Source organism: Ceratosolen solmsi, unplaced genomic scaffold (assembly GCF_000503995.2).
Source record: "Ceratosolen solmsi marchali unplaced genomic scaffold, CerSol_1.0 scaffold1, whole genome shotgun sequence".
NCBI lineage: Eukaryota > Metazoa > Arthropoda > Insecta > Hymenoptera > Agaonidae > Ceratosolen > Ceratosolen solmsi.
In genome coordinates this window covers 13526999-13538894 of record NW_011948415.1, presented here as the reverse complement: position 1 = coordinate 13538894, position 11896 = coordinate 13526999, and the positions used below count along the sequence as shown (strand labels likewise).

Sequence of the window (11896 nt, the reverse complement as noted above, 5' to 3'; positions counted from 1 at the left end):
TGTGCGTGAGAGAGAGAGAGAGAGAGAGATAGATAGAGGGACATTGAGAACGGCGTGGGAGAGAAGAAAATGTTCCCACGATCTGGCAGCTCGAGCGCGACCTACGGGGCCGTGTAACTTCGCGCATTCGCGTACGGTGTGACGATCGGTGACGGCCAAGTGGTGGAAGAAGAAGAGGAGCAGGACGAGAAATTGGCGGCTACGGTTGTGGTGGATAAGGTGAAAAAAAGAGAAAGAAGAGCTAGTGGCGACGGCGACGGCGGCGACAGCGGCACTTGACGCGGTGGAGGGCGAGGAAGAGGAGGAAGAGGAGGAGGAGGAGGAGGAGGAGGTGGAGGAGGAGAAGGAGGAGGAGAAGAAGGAGGAGGAGGAGGAGGAGAAGGAGGACGAGGAGGAGGAGAAAGAGAAGGAAGCGAAGGAGGATATGTACTTCACGTGACATACGCCAACACGGATCCGCGGGAGAAGAGCTCGCGACGCGTAGGGACGAGAGAGAGCCTCTAGCCAGGAGGAGGATGAACATCTGCCAAGGACAGCCTCCACCGCTGTCGCAAGACGGTCGGGGGCACGCGGTCGTCGTCTGGGAATGGGAGAATCGCCAGGGCAGATGGCGGCCGTATAGTCCCGCGGTCTCCCAGCATCTCGAGCGGGCCCACTGCAAGAAGTTGACCAGGGTGTTCCTGAACGATGCCGACCCGAGTCTCGACAGGTTCGTAGGCGAGGAGGCCCTTTTCCCTTTCGCCCGGTTTGTTTGTTTAAATTCGCAGTCTTGACACAATCGTCCTGTCTTCGCTCGCCGTTATACGATTTGATTCGATTCTTTTTTCCTTCGCATTGAGAAATATTAAATCTCGATTGGGACTTTGGGAGGCTGTGCATCCTACGTCCATCTCTTTCGTTTTCGTTCTCTCTCTCTCTCTCTCTCTCTCTCTCTCTCTTCCATCTTTCATCTTTCTTCCCTCGCACTCTTCCTCCTCTCGCATGTCTCTCTCTCTCTCTCTCTTTCGCGTGTATGAACTGACTATCTCTCTCTTTCTCTCAGTTTTACTCGCGGTGATTTGAGTGGGAGAACGAGCGAGATGGAACGGCAGAGAGGGTGATACGGCGAGAGAAGAAAGGAGAATGAGAGAGAAATTCTAGATATTCGTGAGCGTTGTGTTTCTCTATTTAAGGGAGAATTGTGTACCAACGACTCTTTAACAGGTGGATTTTTCGAGCAGGAGATTCAATATGTCAGCAGTGATGGAGAGCAAATATAAGCCAATGAAATTAATTTGTATAACTTTTATAATATTTTATAATTGTATTTTATAATATTTGGCTACACGAGCTACATTTTCATAATTAATCTCAAGCGTAGAAATATTGAAAACACCAAGTTCACAATGCATAAAACCATTATTTTATATCTTTCAATATTATATTCACATACTTTACCGCTACTCTTTAACTGTAATTTTTGCCTACTACTTTCGCACTTTATTATTAACCCTTTTTTTTTAATTCAAGTTAATAATAAATTACTAAATATTAGTTTGCTAATTTTTAATGGATTAGATCATAGATAAAATATGAAAATAGTAATGAGGGCATTGACCTAAATTATTTTATCATTTGATTTGAAGATTTTAAATTTATTTCATAGTTTATTCGAATGTATAGAATATTGATATTATTATATTTTCTTGTGTAAATATTCTTGCGAAATATTTATTTTTCTAAAAGCAAAACAACCTATACTTATAAAATTGACATGCCATTGAAATATTATTTGATACATTGTTTGTACAATAATTATAAGTATTTTAATCTCGACTTATCTCCAAATACTGAATTCTTCTTTTAAAGACGCAATTGAATATTTTTGTACTATCGATAATTATGTTTAATTGCAAAGTAGCCTTATATCTTGTTAATAGTTGAGCTTATTTCATTAACTGTAACTAACTGAGATAATATTTTTATAAATTAATATTACTGCTAGTATTATAAAACATAGAATTAAATTAATTTTACATAATAATTGATATAAAATAATTAAATCAAGTTAAACTTGCCACTGATCCATCAATCGTGATCGGCAAGCAGCTATTTTTGCACTAGATATTACATCAACCTCAAAACTAAGACTCAATGCACCGAAGATGGAGATGAAACGCACGGTGTCAGACGAACGTTTTATTTACCTGGATCTCCGGCTGGAAAGGGTGCCAAATGGGAATGGGCTGGCGATACCGATGACTGGCACACCTACGATATGGAGGTCCAATGTCTAATTGAAGATGCTTGGGCAAGGGTGCGTGTCGACAAATATTACATAGTCTTTGTAATTCTTTAAGACATCCCAAATCATATTTAAACTTAATCAGCGCATCCTTTCAAATATCTTCAACATAAAGTTTATAGATTCTGATAGATAATTATATAATGTTCAGAGTACTTTTTATCTGACATACGTATGACAATGACGAAGCAGATTGAAATAAGAAATGTAAAATCTACAGAGAAAAGTTTGTCAGCAATTTTCTCCATAGTACAATGAATTTTGAATATTATCGAAGCGTATGGTATAACAAGATATAAATTTAAATACCATCATAATTATAATATTTGGTGACAAGATTTTACTTGTAATTATAGAAATTCTTTGGCTCATAGCATTATAGTTAATGCGATTAGAATTGATATGTAGATGATTTTTGTGTTTAGTAAAAGCAAATTATCTTGAATAAAAGTTTTGTATGTGCTGTAGCTTTAAATAAATAGAAAATAAATTAGATCGACAAAGGGACAAAAGCATAAGCTAATTAAACTTTTTACTACTAACTGTATGAATTTATGAATAATGCTTGTTACAGGGTGAAAAGACAATTGATGTTTCAAAAACTTATCTGGGTTTTCCATATATCATCAATTTTTGCAATTTGACACAAGTTCGTTGTTGCACCGGTTATGTTAGACCTATCAGACGCATTCAACAAGCACCGTATCCTTTAGTTAAAGTTACATTGGAAGAATTGCAAACCAATACAGGGAGAAGAACTACCTCTACGGCAGTAAAAACTGTTAGTACAAAAGCAATGCATAAAAAACCACCAAGTAATAATCCAAAGAAAAGTAATAAAAAGGTAGACGAAAACAAATACTAATTTATCAATGTTTTATCATTCATCTGACCGGACGTATTTTGAAATAGAATAAAAATGGAGAAACTGGGACATCGAATATAGCTCGTGTCATACTGAGTAATTTTAATATATTCAGTAATAAGCATGCAATAGATAATCATAGTTCTCACGAAACGATTGAAGCCACACAAAAGAGAAGAACATGGGACACGGTTTTGGATGCAGACTCCAGCAGTACAAAAAGCGGTAGAAGGCCGAGTATCGACACCGTTTCAACGTATTTAAGTCATGAGAATCCAATAGATTTACTAGATAGCAGTATGAGTAGCGATGATGCTTTCAAAGACTCCATTGTTGGTTAGTAATATCGGCTACGCATAGCTAATTATGTTTTAATTGAAAATTATTTTCATTTTCTTAAGCTATGGCATTGATAAATTTTCTAGGTGTTGAAGGTGCTTCGGATGTAATATCACATTATGTTAAGGTAGTGGAGAGTGACGGCACAGACTCTTGCCCTGTTTGCTTGGGAACTCCCGAACCACTGACCGTTGAGTTAACTCGCTGTCGGCACAGATTGCACTTGGCCTGTCTAAATGCAATGCTGAGCTCCCAAGGTCATCCTATGTATATACAATGTCCAGTTTGTCGTATGATTTATGGAGAAAAACGAGGTAATCAGCCACCGGGCTCAATGAATTGGACAAGACTACCGAGAAGCTTACCTGGATTTCCAAACACAAAAACAATTCAGATCACATACGAGTAAGTTTTTCTTTTCTAAATCTTCGAGTTATTATTATTTAAAGGGTAGTAATAAATCATTCCTTTCCCATTACAACTCATTTAGATTGAATGTTATTATTACAGCTTTAACGATGCAAAGATTTATGTATTATTACATGTATCTTTATTTCATTTGATTAGGATCGTTAATTAATAAATAATAATTTATATTACATTGTCAGGGATAATGAAGAAGTTTAATTAGTATCGTGTCATTGTTGAGTTGAATTCAATGGTAGTACGAGGAAAAAATTATGAATTTAAAATAAGCAGCAACTGTAAAGTATCGATGACTTAAGACAGTATTTCTTATATATTATAATATATAAAGGGTATTCGATTCATAATTTACTCCACGTACATAAATTACAAATATATATTCTTATGTAAAATGATTGAATAAAAATTCATGAAAGAATAATTTGTCCCTCTGCTGAAATTATACCTGCATACAATTTATCACTATCCAGCATCCCATCGGGAATTCAAGGACCCGAACATCCTCATCCTGGACAAACCTACTATGCGGTTGGCTTTCCACGAGTCTGTTATCTTCCGGACAACGAATTCGGCCGACGCATTTTAAGATTGCTGCAGATGGCCTTTGAACGAAGACTGATTTTCACGATCGGACGTTCGGTAACCACGGGTCGGGAAGACGTCGTCACCTGGAATGGCATTCATCACAAGACCGAATTGGGTCCATCTACTTCCGGCCACGGTTATCCGGATGTCATGTATCTTGAACGTACGCTGGCCGAACTAGCGGCTCAAGGAGTATCCGATGGATATTCATCCACTGCCTTATACCAGGAATTGCAATAATGTACCGTCAACTAGAGCATCTTATTGAATACAATTTTCCCTTTTCTAATACATGACAGGTGATTAAAATAGGTGATTAGGTAAAAAAGGTACATGATGCGTTAGATGTTGTTTATGTTGGATCGAAAGTTGAAAAGAGATTCCTGGTATTATTAGATTCTGTTAAACTGGTGAAACGTTTATCGAGATTAACTAAAGCCATTAAAGTAACGAGTTTTTAAAATTCTTTAACTTTTCTAAAAATGGAAATAATAATAAGATGATCTAATATTAAAAGGATGAAGCAATCAATCTTATATATTTTTTGTTCAAATACATACATTTATTTACGGGTATTAGAAGATGATTAAAATACTCTTTTATTTTTCAAGTATTTGGGTGATGTTGAAAAATTTCTAAGTTTTTTCATTGAGTCATTGAGGAGTCATTAAAGCGTTAAATTAAAATTATGAATTTGAAATGAAATTTAAATATTATGAAACATGAAACGATAATATTGGATTGGTCAACAAAATTTAAATCCTTTCAGGAGATCGTTATTTTATAATTTCAAACTATTCCCAAATTTTTCCAAGTTGACATTTACTTTTGAATAATTATTAAGAACATCGTTTTGCATAATTTTTGTTATTCAAATTTATTTTAAAATAAAGTTACTTTCGTGGCCATCGGAATTTTTATATAGAGGATTGAAAAATTCTTTAAAAGATATAAAAGAATATCGAGAATGTTCGAGAATTGCATTTTCAATTAAAAATAATATTTTTTTTTATTCAATTCGTTGAGCAGAGCTTAATTATAAAAGTAAAAATTTCTTCGTTTTAGTTTTCTTAATTTAAAAGATTATTATCGAGTCATTGGAATTAACATATGTAGCACAAATAATTAAGAAAATGAGAAGGAAATTAGAGTCAGTTATCCACCTCGGTAGGTGGACTTTAATGATTATAACGAAACTAATATGCATTAAATTGCAATTTCAAGGTATTACAATTAAAGTATCATTTTATAATCGGCCGGCAATGACAATCGCATTAGGTTACCGGTGTATTCACTAAAACGATCGACGCATTGCCTAAAAATGCCATTATTATGCATATAAATCATCTCTTCGCTCCTCATAATCCTCACATGGAAATTGACGTTTCGTGTTCGAGATGGTTCAATTGTTTTCAATGAAATTTCCAAATAAATGTGTCCATAAAACACAGACGGTCGAGTCATCCAATAATTAGTAATGCAATAATATATTTAATTGGGAATTTTGTGAATGTTCATGGAAGTTCTCAGCTGGACAAATTCTCTTGATTTTATGTAATTGTATTCTTTCTCATCGAACGTCAATAATTAATATGTGGATAGTGAATGCTATATTCATTTGTTAAATAAATTTCTAATCGAGTTGAAATATATATATATATATATATATATATAATTTCATTCAAACAAATTTCTTCCAAAGTTGTCGAATGAATACGGTGAATACTATCGAAATTCTCATACTTCCATAAAACAAATTATTTATAGATTAATATTATATTTTAGTACGGTAACGATTATTCCGGGCGTAGCAAGGAACTGATAGATTCTATAAGTCATTGAGTACTCGTAAGACTTTGACTGTACGGACGGACCTCGTCAAAAGAGTAATATTTTAGGCATTTAAATATTGTAACATTGATCAAACAGTCATAAGCGCGTAGAGTATTTGAATAAAGTTGTGCAAATTATCTTTGATATCATATTTTTTACGAAAATGCAAATATAGTAATGTACTATCCAGTTCTTCCAGTAGATTAAGCTTAGAATCGACAGAGATTTAATTTAGATGTGAATTTAAAATATTTGAATTCTTTGCATGTTACAAAATTTTTATTATTTTATAATAAATAATGTTATATATAAATAAAAAAAAAAAAAAAAAAAATATTCATATTAACAAATATTATAAAAGCCAAACTGTATCTTTTGTATAATACGTACAGCTGGAAAAATGTATGTAATAAAAAAGTATATAACATTTATGTCACGTTGGTTTATATTTTTTTCCTTTTCAATTCTACACATATCATTAATTTCCATTAAAATGAAAATTAATAAATTGTAAATTAATAAATTGTAAATAATAATTAAACCATATGCCGTAGACTGTATTATTCTATTACTAAAGATAATATAAAAGACAAATGCAATTGTATATACTATTAACTTTTTCATATGGATTTCTATAATCGACAATAATAAGTTAATTTTACTTTTCAAATTATTAAAAGTTTGTAATTTTAAAATTAAAAAGCTTCATTTATAAAGAGCACGACTTTACTTTATCGATCTATCAAGTTTGATATCCGTGATTATAATTTTACATCAATTTTATACAATTTATTATAATTAGTATTGTCAATATAACTATTTTCTAATGCTTATGAATATTATTGAAATTGATAAATTGTATTCATAAGCCGTTTATATAAATTACAGATCCATCCCTTTCTCTATTTGTTGATCATAATATCAGTTTTATTCCTAAACGTTAAAATAATGTACTTTGCAATTATATTATCTTTTTCTCAAGGCGTAAGTGTCTTGTATGAGAATTAGTGTTTGTGTATTTCATGTAATTTTATAGTATAATAAACGTAAATTAATTAGCATCGACAGATATCTATTGTGTCGATAAGTATTGTTGCTCTGCTTCGTATCTTAGGAGATAGTTTGATGTTTCGATGTTTGTATTATAATCTCCTTCTCTCTCTCTCTCTCTCTCTCTCTCTCTCTCTCTCTCTCTCTCTCTCTCTCTCTCTCTTCCTCGTACATACAAGTACAATAGTAACGATGAATAGAAACAATGAACAAATCATGTTTTCCACGCGGCTTAATTCGTGTAAACGTAAGTTTTGAAGATCGCTTCTTCTAAAAGCATTACTTATTTTTTTCTTTCTTTCAAAAATCCATTACTTACCTTTAGATGATTTACGTCGTATGTCTAATAATATAAATTTTCTTAAAGCATTGAGTACGGAGTACGTAACTCCGTAGATGCACATCCATATATATATATGTGTGTGCGTGTGCGTGCGCGTGTGTGTGCGTGTGCGTGTGTGTTTGCCCGTGCGTGTGTACGAGCTAACGCATAAAATAAAATTTCACGTTTCCTCTATCTAAAATATCTCTAAAATACAAATTTGTGAATAGTATTTGATACAAAAAATGTACCTAATTGTATTCGACTTCTCAAAAAAAAAAAACAAAACAAAAAAAAATTAAAAACTGCTTATTTGTACATCTTATTCAGCACGAGTTTTAAATTCAAATTCTTCGTCTTCTATTTCTTAAACAATTCTTTGCACGGTCGTTATATTATCCAAATAGTAATTCAAATGCAATACTTTTAGATTGAGAGAAGTTGCATAGTACATATTTACATTTGATAATGATTCTAGAAGAGGAAAAAAGAAAAACAATAAAAGAACGTACGTAGTATTTTTATCGAAAGTCTTTTCGCAAGTATTAACAGACTGAATTCTCAATTGAACTATATCTTGCTAAATGCTAATTAACAAATATTACTATACGAATTGAAAATTAAAATAATATATATATATATATAATCACCAAATTCAATATATGGATATTGAATCTTATAAATTACATAACGTACAAACACTTATACGTGCTGTACAATAATTAAAAAATGTCTAATGTGTAATTATCGTTTAAAATTCATTTTAATCGACTTAAACATCGTATACGATTAATTGTCCAAAAATTTCAATAATTTAACAATTTCACATTACGTATTTTATCAATCAATATATTACTTTAGCTAAAATATAAACAAAACTGTATTACAGTTATGTATCGTCTTAAAATTTCAAATTATCACGATAATGTTTCTTCGTTGACATCTTTATTGACATCTTTATTTAATTGAATTTAACAATTTTACGAATCACGAAGCGTAATTCATCGCGTCTTTTAATATACAAATATTTTAAGAGGATTGCTAGAGAATTCGAGTTGTATTTCATTTGACGTGAACAGGAGCCGCAAGAATATCTTAAGCTACATGCCTCGAGAATGTAGACTAGTCACGAAGAGTCCGAACAAAAATAAATTGAACAAAGGCATTTATTACTCCGCAGCGGAAAGTAAAAATGCGCATATCACACATCCCACATTACTGCTCTCTATACGTATGAGCAACCCACACAGACACGGACGCACGCGCGCGACGTTCCACAGTGACCGAACGAGAGTGGGGTGGTTAAGTATGTTTAGTAACGCCTGTCAATTGCATCAGCTGTTCGATTTTTAAGGTTATGTCCCGTGTAATATAATTGATAATTTATAGTATTTATCGATGTTTCAAGCAGGATATGTCGTCGAAATTCGAAAAGGGAGGTAAACATATGCTGTTTGAGCTGAAAAAACACGTGAAAGCCAATTCGGAAGTCAACATACTATCATGTTTAACGCGACTCAAAGAGGATACGCAATGTTGCAAATACCTCGCCAAGACTAGGCAATTGAAACTCCTCGTGCAATTGCTACATTATCGAAGCAACTTCAAGATTATCAATGCCTCCTTGAGCATCTTGGCCAATCTCTGCATAAATTCCGACACGAGGAAGCAGGTAAAATTTCAAGTTTGCCCATTCCATCGACGATTAAAAACAAACACTGCCGTACGAACCTACGATAATGTTGATAATGTGCACAGATTGTGTGTGTGCGCGCGCGCGCCTTTGTCGTGTGGCATGCATGCAAATGCGTGTAAATCGAAATTATACGTGCGAGTGTTTGTCTTGATTGTATTACCATTCAATTATATTGTGATAATATTTGAATAGGCTGTTGCATATTTATTTAATTTAAAATATTAATTAGAGTACTTTTGTTGTTTTTCTTTTGCCTTTTTTTTTTCTTGTTTTAAATTGCATATATTTGCATGGATAGAGAAAATAAATTTATATTTGTTAATTTATCATTTTTATAATACAATTTTACAGGTGAGGGATACAAATATAGTAACTTACACATTGTGGATTTTACAAAACATAAGAATCAGGGACAATTTACATTGCCGAGTATATCGACTTATAGCAAATCTTTCAGAATGTCGATGGTTCGCAAAGGCTTTTTGTACCGCAGGAGTCATACAAGAGTTACACGATATTTTGCATTTGAAGACTAATCCACAAACTGATATGATGGCAATTAGAGCTGTGAGGTATATAGAATTATTTATTTTTATTTAAAATACTATCTTTATATAAATAAAATTAACAATTTTAATAATACAATTGATACGCTCTTAAAAAATGATAATTTTCTTTTATAGAAATATTTGGAGTATGTATGATGATAGTCGTAGCAAAATTCTAAATAGTGGTATAATGCGTGACATAACAAGAATTTTCATCGAAGCTGGGAAAAAATCTTGTGAATTGAAGTATTTAGACTTAGCGGAAACTTGTATGAAGGCTCTGAATGTCTTTATACTCGGATCTAATTACGAATGCATTAAGCAAATGCTAGATGATAAAGACAAAGAAGGTTATCGAATTCTTGTGACATTTTACGAAGCACAAAATAAATTAGCCATTAAGTGTTTGTACAATCTAGCAATGATACCGGAATGTCGACTATCGCTTGGAGATTGTAACGCTGTTGAAGTTACTGTTCGACTAGTGGAAACCTGCTCGGTTTACTTTAGAGAAATTGTAGCCTGCCTTTGTTTATTTTGTCGCGAAGCAGTAAATCGTATTAGAATTCGTTATTGCTCCGGACTTCAAGTTATTTTAGATATTTTAAAGAAAAAAGAAAACGAAAAGCACCATCCAATATTGTTACACGGTCTTACTCAGTTTGCCTACGATGATATAGGTATTACAATAATGTTACAAAATGGTTTACTTGATATTTTGACAGATAAATTGAAGCAAATGGCAATCGAAGTACCCTCTGAATTAGATGAAAAATCGACATCTGTAAAATGTTCGGAAGATCAATCCCCTTATAGAAAAATAGATGTAAAATACAATAGAATAAATTTTGGAAGGTAAATATATAAAACAACTACATATGTATATATATATATACATATGTAGTTGCTTTAATAAAGTACTTTCTTTTATTTAAAAAACTTAACGTAAATTATATTTTAAACTTTAATATCATTTATAGAACTTATTATTTTTTTCTGTATCTCTATGAAGCTACAAAGAATATCATAAGATTCTATAAAATATTTTCATTTCTGAAATTTCATAAATTTGCCAATATAATGCAGCTGAGATACTTCTTAAAGGTTTAGTCTGGACTATAAACCAGAAGATTGGAGCCCAAGCAGTGCCAGAAGTGGATCATTCACTCCACCGAGTACACCTCCAATGAAAATTTTCGACGACATAGATAACTCGGATGAAAATACAGAAGAAAATTATAGTCCTGTTTATACTGACCTGGACTGGATAGAAGATGGTATATTTACAATTCCTTATATGAAAACTGGAAAATTCGAATCTATCCATATGACTAATATAAATATGTATATAATACTTGAGAAAATTAGGTTGTAGAGAAGCTTCTTTAAAAAGTGCTTTCAACTATTAAAGTATTTAATGCAACTCGATATTAATCATTATATCCTGTTGTTTATCAGCAAATGCCAAACAAATAGTTAAGTAAACGTATAAATAATTGTTGCAGATCCGATGGAAGACATTGAATCATTAAAGAGTGTGTATTCATCGGCAACGATAGAACGGGAAGACGTTCAGTTTCCGAAAAACGAGGTTAATAAGCACATGAATGCATCGACACTCGCGTTGTTAAGAAGGCTGATTTTTTTGAACCATATAATTGAAGAACTTGCCGATCCAGCAATAATTAGATCTCTTTGTACGTACATTAGATCGACAAACAATTCAACGGCCTCGCTAATACTCGGTCAGATCGTGGGGTAAGTAAACATTCGAATTCAGCTTCTTGTTATTTGCTTTTATTATAAGCTTAAAAATCAAGATACTTAACTTTTGAAAATTTAAAAAAAAAAAAAAAAATCAAACATTCGTTGATTTTGTTATATATCTTAATAAATATCTTAACACTATCAATGCAATATAAAAATTTCATTAACTACAATGGTTGTT

At 32.6% G+C, this 11896-nt stretch overlaps 2 protein-coding genes across 2 annotated transcripts in view; both read left to right on the top strand.

Annotated features, from left to right (window-relative positions):
• The first annotated feature begins 447 nt into the window (after window positions 1-447).
• Window positions 448-5018, top strand: dx (deltex E3 ubiquitin ligase). Its single transcript, XM_011508120.1, has 6 exons — window positions 448-709; window positions 2089-2296; window positions 2859-3128; window positions 3197-3485; window positions 3575-3893; window positions 4385-5018. Exons 1-6 carry the CDS (start codon window positions 516-518, stop codon window positions 4737-4739), a joined length of 1635 nt encoding a protein of 544 aa, XP_011506422.1. The 5' UTR covers window positions 448-515; the 3' UTR covers window positions 4740-5018.
• A 3653-nt stretch (window positions 5019-8671) lies between these two features.
• The window catches only part of Rnb (BTB/POZ domain-containing protein Rnb), a 5773-nt gene continuing 2548 nt past the window's right edge, over window positions 8672-11896 (top strand). The window contains exons 1-5 of the mRNA XM_011508119.1: window positions 8672-9376; window positions 9752-9972; window positions 10084-10803; window positions 11053-11225; window positions 11454-11706. Coding sequence (XP_011506421.1) covers window positions 9119-9376; window positions 9752-9972; window positions 10084-10803; window positions 11053-11225; window positions 11454-11706 — 1625 coding nt within the window. The 5' untranslated portion in view covers window positions 8672-9118. The remainder of the gene's footprint in view (window positions 9377-9751; window positions 9973-10083; window positions 10804-11052; window positions 11226-11453; window positions 11707-11896) is intronic.

What these genes read in the sequence shown, in the direction of transcription:
- dx (XM_011508120.1), top strand. Translation starts at nt 516, where the DNA reads ATGAACATCTGCCAAGGACAGCCTCCACCGCTGTCGCAAGACGGTCGG. An exon ending in GCCGACCCGAGTCTCGACAG is followed by an intron (nt 710 to 2,088) that starts GTTCGTAGGCGA and finishes ATCGGCAAGCAG; the next exon opens with CTATTTTTGCACTAGATATT. An exon ending in CAAAGAAAAGTAATAAAAAG is followed by an intron (nt 3,129 to 3,196) that starts GTAGACGAAAAC and finishes ATTTTGAAATAG; the next exon opens with AATAAAAATGGAGAAACTGG.